Here is a 10698-nt window from a genome sequence, read left to right as displayed (position 1 = left end):
TCTGATCTTTTGTAGATCATCTTGTGCTACTAATTCTTACACTCTTCACGATCTTTACTGCACTAATATTTTATCAAAAGAATCTGTAATCTGAAAAGAGTCTTTTCAGAACTTTGTGTTTCGCATATTTGTGAGTTGAGAAACTAAGAGTTTCAGTAGGCTGAGGTGTAAGTCCTTCTGAAGTGGGTGTGTACAAGTGTTGTACTGTAATATCCAAAGTCTTTTAGTTATACCTTCTGGAAACAGAAGAAGGGGAGACGTAGAAGAGTTTATCTTCGAACTTCCATAAACAACTGTTGTCTACTGCTTTATTGTTGTTTCAACTACTTCATCAGATTGTTTCCGCACGCTCTACTGTAATCAGGTGAAAGTATTCGCACAAGATCAACTACTATCCTTAACAGGATTTTAGTACCTCATCAGAACGAAAAACGAGTAGATTTTATTCACCCCCCTCCCCCCCTCTAAACTCAAGTTCGATCCTCAACAAATTCCCTTTAAATAAAAAAATTTATAAACTATATTTGTAATTTTTTTTAATATTGTAAATTTGGTTTTCTAAATTCTATTTAGAAAGATGTATCTTGTAAACTTTGAAAGGTTTAATGTTTTTAAAAGAGATCACAACCGTTTGAAAAATACTATGGGTCATCCCAACTTAATTTTTTATGTTCATATTTTTAAAAGGCCAAATTATCCCTTCGAATTTTATTATATTCATAATATACTCTACCAAAGTTCATAATAAAATATTTTTAAATGTCTAATAAGATTTATTTTCATTATCTTTATAGCATTAGCATCATTCCTTTTATTGTAATTATGATAATTTTAAAAATTAATAATTTAGCATCTTTACTCCAATATCTTATACACATTGTTTAAATACTACTCTCAAAAAAAATGTTTAAATAATTATTTATAATTGTTTAAAATATGGTATATATTATATGGTTTTTTTGAAAATTGAGTGTTTTGAGCTGTTTTTATACGTTGAGTTGTAATTTAAAATAGTATTTGATTTTCACCGAAAATATAAACTTTTTGTGAACTCGACTAATATTTTCACAAACTTTCCGTAACAAAATATTTTAAATATCACCTAATGGACCTATTATTATATGATTAATGGGCCTAAGTTTGCACTAGTGTTTTAATTAATTAATAAGGCCCTAAACCCTAACCTAAACATACTAAAACACAAGCACACTTCACCCCTGGACCCAACTAGGACTCTCCCTAGCAAAACACATGCACACACAAAAAAAATCTAGGAAGGAAGAAGGCATGTTTTCTAGGAAGAAAATTCAGCAAGGTGCTCCATCGACGTTCTTTGCACCGTCAAACGTTTTTGTGCATAATATACGTAAAGGCATGCCTTAATCTCATTTTTATAATCTATCGCATCATATTATATGTTTGATACACGATTGCATGAAAAACATTATACACTTTTTATATTTTCGTTTTTATGACATGTCATGGACAAAACTTGTGTTTTTATGATCCAAAACTTGTGTTAATGATGTATAAATGGGCTGCCATTATAGGGCTATGGGAAGGGATGTTTTTTTTTCATTTGAGGGCACTTAAGTCTGTGTTTAAGGGTTGGAAAAGATAGGGAAGGAATAAGAACGAAAATAGACTCCTTAAGGGCTAGGACTCTTCGACTAGGAGTCTTCGAGGGTCACGGCTACTAGCTGCTGATAGGGTGTGTCCAGGAGACCTAAAGGGGTTGTAGGGTGGATCAAGAGGGGCTGTAAGATGATAGGTGTTAAGGGCTGATAGCTCAAACCAAAAACGTAGGTTATGCATGATTTAGGGTTCGGCTAGGGGGCGGCTTGCTTCCTAGGTGTGTGTGGCTATGAGATGCTGTTAGGTGCATGTTCAAGGGTCCTAAGAGAGGCGCATGAGGGCTGGAGTGAAGGCTAGGGAGGAATCGCACATGAGGAGGAGGCGCACTTGGCTTGAAGATTTCGGGTTTGGGGGCTAGTCTTGTATGGGCTGTAGAGGCTTGTCCAGTAAGGTCCTAAAGGGTTTGGTCTAGGTCCTAGCAAGGTCGGTCAGTGTCTGGTACACTCGATTAGGGTCTAGGTTCGAAAGATTTGAGGATGGCTTGGGCTAGGGTTTGATCAACATAGGGCAGAATTTGCTTGATCAAGGGTCCTAAATGGGTTGAATATGATTTAGTTAGGTGTTATTAAGCTTTGGTTAAAGTTTGGTTAATTTTCGAGTCAATACGACTCAAAACCGGGATGTATGTCTAAGTTTAAAAAGGAATCGAGGAATTTATCGAAACCTAAATTTTAAGCCTAAGGAATATTTAATGGAGTGTTTTAAGATAATATGTTAAGTTTCGAATGATTTGGGACGCCGGGTCGAGGTCTAGGGATAATTACGGAAAATTATTAGTCTAAGGGTATAACGATCATTTTACACCTGAAAAATGTTAGATGTCATGTCAGTTCCCTGAATATTGTAATATATGCTAAAATATTTATTTTAAATGTTTATGAAATTAATGATGAAATGCTAATGCTAAAATACATGTTCATCCTTGGTTTAAAAGAAAAATGATTTTATATATACATGAATTTTTATAAGCGATGAAATTATGAAACATTGAAGGAGGTGAGGTGATTGTGACTAATATGATTATACGATGATATGATTGGAGATATCTCGAGGGAAAAGGCCTCAGAGGGAGCCCGACGATCATATTTCCATCGACATGATAAGATGAGATGATAGGCCAAGGCTCGGTTGATAGGTGAGAGTGTCGCTGATGTTCCCGTCGCTCAGTACTTGGTTATACGTAGATAGATCCATTGACCTTCAGCTGAAATGAAAGTCACAATTAACTATCCGAATTCAAGAAAAAGAAAATGTATATGTAAATGATGAAAAGGAAAATGTATATGATAAAAAGGAAAATGTTGATGATGAAAGGAAAAAAGTTTAAGTTTATGCATGTTAATGAGAAGCTATTTTAAGTAAAAATATTTTCACTGTTGCATATGATTGTATATGTATTACTTGTTATTATTTTTAATGTTTGATGAGTCATTATACTCACTAGGTGTGAAGGATGCATGTGAGCATGATGTTTGATGTTAATGAGTGACTTGATGGTTGATCTTGCTGGACTGAAGGTGCACACAACCCGAGGACCAGTGCTAGTTTTCCGCAATGAACTTACGTTTATGAATTACGTTTATGACTTAGGCTAAATGATTTACGTACTTTTAAGATTTTTATGATTTATGAATGTTTTGAGAGGATGTTAGAGTTAAGTTATTTTTGAAAATGCTTAAGTTAGGTTTGGTTGACGTTTTACAACTTTATGTTGAAGTTATTTTTTTTTTTGGATTTTCAAATAATAATTGATTGATTTATTTTTAAATTATGTCAAAATATTTATATGTATGTATAGATGTATTTTGGCAAAATAGTATAGGAAGGAAAAAAAATTCTAATATATTTTTAAGAAAAACGAGTAGTGGACATTTCATAGAGAGTTCTATCATAGCTGGAAACAATGGTAGAACGATAGAGAAGCGTTGAGGGCTCGGTTTGTGGTCTAGGGTACACAGTTTGGGGAAAAAAGGAGGAAAGACGGCACATAGAGGCTGTGCATGGGAATTGGCCGGTTCGTGAGGGTTCCAGTAGGGTCCTAAAAGGGTGTCTAAGGGGCTGGAGTTGGTCTAGCTAGGGGCTGGTCGAATGTGGCTTGAGGTAAAGTTGCGACGCGACGCAAATCATGACAAAACGTGCGGTTTGGCTAGGGGCTGAGGGAAGAAGCTAGACCATGGTCTTGAGTGAGCTGGACCGTGGCTCATGAGGGTGGACTAGGGTCTTGTAAGTTGTGGTTCGAGTTTGAGAAAAAGTTATTATGTATTGAGTTAAATCTAGTTACGAAACGGAATTACGGTTTAGCGATTAAGTTAAATAATTTGAAGGACACGAGTTTACATTTAAGAAAATTATTAGAAGGGAAAAATAAGGTTATATGATAGTTCAGGATATGCTCGATTCAAGAAACATACTTAAAAGTGAAAAACGGGAAGTTCGGGATCCAGAGGTAAAATGATCATTTTACGTCCTCGGATAGTTTAAATGTCCTGAAAGTGTCCCGATAGATCATAATAAGTGTTAAATGGTTTTTAAAAAGATTATGGTGAATTTATGATATATTTACGATAAATGCTACAGTCAAGCGATTTTCCAGAAAATGCTTATTTTACGATTATTTGGGAGGATAAGATATTTTATAAATAAAAAGAAATAAAAAATATTTTGAAGGATGTTAATTGACTATGACACAGAGGATTTGTTAGGATTTGTCTTAAGAAGGGCGGTGAACTTACTTTTTTGGCCACGACCAGTGACGAGAGTTGCTGACTCGCCGCTTTCAGGTACTTGGTGTATAGATTGATAATACTTTAAATCAGTATTATCTATTTAAAGTAAAAAGTTAGGGACCTTTCGCCAACTTTTCGACAAATATATATCGCAATTTTCATCAACAGTTGCTGTCATGCCAACCCTTGCTTGCCTATCGAATGTTGTTTTTCGTAGCAAGTTATCAGGTGGTGGGACAATATATATAATTATTTTGGACTGCTAGTATTGAATGCAGAAAGTGTTGTTTTGTCGATTAAATGGACAAATTCAATATATTTGACTAGTCATCTTCGTAGTTACGGCTAGTTTTGAATGCGGTGAGTGTTGATTTGTCAATCGATTGACTAACTAAAATTTTTGGCAAATCGTCCTACCACCTGACAACTTGCTATGGAAAAAAACATTCGATAGGCAATCAAGGGTTGGCATGACAGCAACCGAACAATGGACAACATCATTCAGTCATGACTTATCAAGCAAAGAGAGTAGCAAATGATGAACAATAATATCAAGCGTGAAACAGTTGATGGTCAAGGAAATTCACACCTTGTAGAATATTAAAAAATTCAAATCAACTTGAAACAATTCAAAAATCTTCCCGGGCTCTTTAATTTGAAGATGCATAAATTTGATTAACATATAGCGGAAGCATGAAATATATTTTATTCACCAAGAATAATAATAATTCCGAATGAGGATTTAAGTTTGTTTTTGTGGGACTGTAAGGCAATTTGGAATACAATAAAATAGCTTTTAAAAAAAGTTATATCATACTGTATATATACATGGGATAAATTGCTTCAATCTGTCCGAGGAGGAGAGATCAAGCGCAAACCCTAGCATGATTTTTTATTACAATTTCTCTCTCGATTTGAAATCAAAACCTGAATTGGTTATAGATTTGGAATCCTTACGGTAATGCTAGGAAATATGCACCCTTCCATTCTTCAAAACCTGAATGTTAGCTCTTGATACCCTGGAAAGGGCTCGGTGACAGGATACTCTCGCCCGAACGGGGTATTTCGCCCGACCAGGGTACTTTAGCCTGACCAGGGTTCTCTCGTTCGGACAGGGTTCAAGTCACCTGACCAGTATGGGTCACCATGCATCATTAGCATGATAATCAGTGCTCATGACTAGATCCGAACAGTATGGGTCACCATGCCTACTGACAGATGACAGGGCATTGGTATATGTCTAATCAAGAACAGTGTATATGCACTGTAATCGAAGTATGTCCTTGAGCGTCGGAGTAGCTACGCCAGAAACCCTTCCGGCGCCCCATTGATATTATCTTGTTGAGTGTGTGCAGATTGTCTGACCCGAGGTCATCCCACCAAGGCGGATAGACCAGGCCAGATCACCCGGACAAACCAGGACAGATCACTCGGGCAGACCAGTACAGAGCACCCGAACAAACCAGGATAGAGCACCAGGGAGACCAGGACAAACCACCCAGGAGACCAGTCAAGACCTCCTGGGATCATCCCATCATGCCATTCATACTCATCTCATCATGTCAAAATCTTTACAGGGAAAGTACTCTTCTCTGCTCGGTAGATTGCCCACCCAAGCTCACCCAATCTACCCGGGCATCATCAGCTCTGATTCCCATGCTTAGACTTAACATAAATCTCGGACCATAAGCTTTCTTTTGCCACCGAGAACCGCCCGGGAACCCGCCGTAAAAATCACGAACAGCCGGCTCTCTTACCGTGAACCGAGAGAACTGGGCCTGGACCGATCCAACTTAGGTTTAGCTTCGAATTTCAGAAAGTTTAGGCTTGATCCTAGCACGTTAATATGTTAGAGATTCGACTATAATATCGAGGGAAAAAATAGTTTATTCGATTTAATTTATTTTGGCTCGATTTAATTTATTAAATATCGATTATTGTTAGATGTATGGTATAGGTACCCTCCGATTTTTAGGTATCATTTGATTAACCCACTTTAGCTTGGTTAATTAGTATCTAAAATGTTATCATGATTATCATAATTAATTGAATGAATTTTCGAGTTGAAATATAGTTACGGTGGTATAACTATGAGTTTTGGAAATGATTGGATTTACGATGTTGAGATTGTTTTCAGGAATTAATTGGTGAATCATTGTGACCTTGATAGTCATATATTTTGTTGAAGCTAAGGATTCACATGCTTTTATAGTTTTTGTATTCTGTTTGAGTTTTACCGGGATTTTAAATTTAGTGAGGTGATAAGTCCTGATTAAAGTAGATTTGTATAAGTTATTGTTTAATCAAAGTTTTGTAGCGAATTGTTCTTGTGTGGAAGAAAACAAAGACGTAGAAGAATTAAATATTCGAACTTCCATAAAATCTTTTGTGTTTCTTAATTTTCTACGCTTGTTATTTCATTTTATGTTTCTAAAAGCTTTGTTATTTGATCTAGATCTAGACAAAATTTTCTCCACTTTACAAAATACATTGAAAAGGCGTTCAACTGCATCTGTACTGTCGAGAAAATGATTTTACAGTTAACAATTGTTGAGTCCAGTTTGAGAATCATCTCATGCACAAATATTTTTAAAAAAAATTTAAGAGTTTATTCACCTCTCTATAAACTTTAAACATTATCCTAACAGTAGTTTTATGTATATATATATATATATATATTAGACACACATATATATAAACACTAGTAAAAGATGCACATGCATTGCATGTGCTATTATTATTTTTAATTTGATCAAATAATACTAAATAATTAACACGAAATTATTTTCGATTTAGAAAAGTTGTTCGATTTAAAAGAGAAGTTTTATTTTGATTTTTTTCTATTTAAAATATGGAGTGATTTGAAAAGGTTTTAAGTATGGTAAGAAGGGTAATTATGGAATTAAATATTTTGGTGTCCTCAAAAGTAGTTATTCTAAGGTCCTCACACTTAATATAATATATATATAATAGTATAGTATAGATAATAGTATAGATATATGTATGTGAAAATAGTTTAGGGCTTTATCATACACATTAAAGCTATATTAAAAGAATAAAACTATTTTATATTTATAATTTAGAAAATGCCTATATTTTGGAAAAATTAAATTAAATTTTTTTTAATATTATTATTCAAGTACATTTTATATATTGAAAAAATTGTTAGTGAAAATTTATCAAAATTTGTGAAGGATATAGTGTGGATTTAAGAAAATATTTAATGATATTTTGGATAAATCAAATGTTTGAATAAGATCTTTTCAAAAAAAACGTTATGGATCATTGTTAAATTATTGATATAACCTTTAAATTTTAGTGATCGACAAAAACAAACATCACTAAACTGTTTCAGGAAATAGCCGTAATTTATCTTGTATAACAGGAACACTTCAAACCGCTTGGAGCTCAACTGCCTACAACATCTCAGCATTTTAAAGAGTTTCAACCATTAAGAGTTTTCCAACCGGCTGTCAACGACTTCAACCACTTCATTTAAAGAGCTATTTATTGAACTCTTAATGAAGAACATTATCTGACCGACTCAGGACATTCAATAGTTTTGCATCGCTAAGTCAACTAGGTCTTGCACCAGTCCCGATAAAGAGCTTCATTTATGTCATTATCCCAGATTTGAAAGATTGCTCAAATATCCTACAAGTTCTGATGGAGCTAACAGTTACTACAAAAGGATATTGAGTAGCAACTCTTCAGAGGAATGAGATTTAAAGTTGCACAAGCAAAGAGAATATTAAATGTCTTTGCAGCTGATAGTGACACATAATTTCAATGCTACAGATTTATGTTACACATCTTTTTTCGACCGTTGGAATGATAGCTTATAAAAAGAAGAGTTGAAGAATGCATAAGCAGATCGATCAATTAAGGTATACAAGCTTTTCAACCGCGCTATTGCCTCATCACTAAGCTTGCATACTTGAAGATTTTGAAGGCACTTAAAGTTCCATACTCCATCGCTCATCAAGCACGCATTCATCAGAAATATATCTGATCATTTAATGATCAATTTCGTGCTACTCAAAACATATTGTTTCTTTACATTAGTAGTCTTTTGTTATTTGATTTAATGTGTGGTCTGGTGAACCGAGGGTTCATAAATATCCAGAACTGTAAAGTGATCACTAAGAGTCTCAAAACAAGCAGTGTGATAAGTCCTGATTGGATTGGGTTGTTGCAATAGTTTGTACAGCCAAAGTCTTTGAGCGGAATCCTTCCTGAAGAAGAAGAAGAAGGGTGACGTAGGAGTTTTATCTCCGACCATTCATAAAATCCTATGTCTTTACTTTCTGCAAGTACTTGCATTTTGTTGTTAAACAAGATAGCCAACCGGTTGTAGCTATCAATAGAAGTTATGAACCGCCTTCCACACTTTTTAAGTGGTTCATATTTCTAACCGTTCGGAAAAAGTTTTAACCACCTAAAAACGATTGAAAACAAATTTTAAAAACGACTATTTCTTAAAGAGTTTATTCAACCTCCAAACTATTTCCCGACACTAACAATCATCTGTTTGGTTGAAAGAAAGGGTGCTTCCATTTCACTCTAACGATTTAAAACAACTTATTTGCTTGCTTATTATATAAGTTGTTTGCAAAAATTATTATCGAACACATTTTAAGAGTTTATAAGTTGTTTTCAAGAGTTTATAAGTTGTGTCAAATAAACTTTAAATTTTAAAACAATTCAACTTACTGTACTAAAATTGAAATTTGACTATAAAGATAACAAATAAAGAGACAATTATATCAATATAATTTTTTCCTTAACTTGCAACAAAATTAGAAAATGGTTAATATTGTTGCTCATTTTCAAAATTTGTTTGTCGATAAAAAAAAAAAAAAAAACTGGGAGAGTTTGTTCTAGTTATTATCCTTAGTTAGACCTTAAACTCGAAATCTTGTCCAAGTTTTTTTTATTAATTTATTAATAAAAATTACACGAGTCTTTAAAACATAATATATACTCATTAAATGTATATCTTTACAAAGGCGCGCAGCATTTCATGTACTATATATAAATTATATACATAGAAATGTCACAGAAGAATAAGTAAACAAACATATATGTATGTAAGAATCCTGAAATTTTATGATCACATCGGAGGCGGTGCGCAGTCAACAGAAGATGGAGACGGAGCTGAAGCAGAAGAAATGGGAGCGGATGCAGCTGCCGCTGCGCCAGAGCTCAGAAGTTGGAACATGGAACGCCGTGTATTTAACCGTTGAGCCTTGCATAAATCTGGTAAAAATACTCCTGTTGATGAAACATAGAAGTAATCTTTAGTAATAAACCGAATTTATCGATATAATTTCTGATGGTGTATGTGTCAATTCATGTTATGATATCATGGATTAGTACAAGTTTACATAACAAATTCTTGAATGATGCTTCAATATTTTCAAATTTTTTCTCGTCTAATGCACCGGTTCTTAGATCTTCGTCATTTGTATTTCTAGTTATTTTTCATGGATCTTGAAGTTGAGATAAATGAAGGGTTTAAACTTATGTGATGTTTCAAATGAATAAAGAGTTCAAATAAAATTTAAAATAAAAGCAACTCTCACCTTCTGCTAAAGCCAAATTGTAGTATAGATCAACAATATTGGGGCAGTTCTGGTAACACTGTTGGGAACATAGCTGAGTGGTGAAACGAGACTCGAGGAGAGCATCTGATGAGATGCCGACAGAGGATTTGTCAACTCCACACGCTCTCACACATTCGTCGCTCTCTATGTATTCATCCATTCTATTCGCCATCACTTGTGATGTCTTGCATTGGTATGCCACAGCCCCATCAGTTGACTCGAATGTCTCGAGCAAGCAACGGTAGCCTGAGAAGGCGACTGAGAATGAGCACTCTCCAACCGGCAATTGTTCGCAAACTAGTTCTCCTGCACACACATAATATTTACAGAAATTATATACATAATATCATGTCGCGATGTTGTCGTAGAAAATAACCGTATAATGAAACATAGGGACGAGAATTAGTACCAAGAGTTCCTTGAAGGAAGAGAAAGAACACGGCGAAAGCGAGCATTTTTGCCATTTTAGTGCTGATGTTTAGCTTTCAACAGCCCGAGAAGATATGATTGATTTACAGGGAAAAGGAGCTTATTTGGTTGTATAGTGAAAATGGAAGAAGGTGTTTGTTTATATAGGTGAGAAAGCTTGGGAAAATGACAATTTATGAGCATTCTTTGGGAAGGAAATGTGTCGCAATGAAATCAAATACGTTTCTTGTTAGTGAGAATGATAACTTGTTTTGTTCGAACAAAATACATTTGATTTCATTACTTGGGATTCTTAGTTATTT

General features: G+C 34.5%; 1 protein-coding gene across 1 annotated transcript; it reads right to left on the bottom strand.

Moving 5' to 3' along the window:
* Nucleotides 1–9401: 9401 nt before the first annotated feature.
* LOC140833406 (uncharacterized) lies at nucleotides 9402–10595 on the bottom strand. The gene is made up of 3 exons (XM_073197752.1): nucleotides 10377–10595; nucleotides 9947–10273; nucleotides 9402–9635 (listed from the first exon to the last, which is right to left on the bottom strand). Exons 1-3 carry the CDS (start codon nucleotides 10429–10431, stop codon nucleotides 9475–9477), a joined length of 543 nt encoding a protein of 180 aa, XP_073053853.1. The 5' UTR covers nucleotides 10432–10595; the 3' UTR covers nucleotides 9402–9474.
* Nucleotides 10596–10698: the final 103 nt, after the last annotated feature.

This window comes from Primulina eburnea, chromosome 6 (genome assembly GCF_022965805.1).
Source record: "Primulina eburnea isolate SZY01 chromosome 6, ASM2296580v1, whole genome shotgun sequence".
Taxonomy (NCBI): domain Eukaryota; kingdom Viridiplantae; phylum Streptophyta; class Magnoliopsida; order Lamiales; family Gesneriaceae; genus Primulina; species Primulina eburnea.
This window is presented reverse-complemented; position numbering and strand designations above follow the sequence as displayed.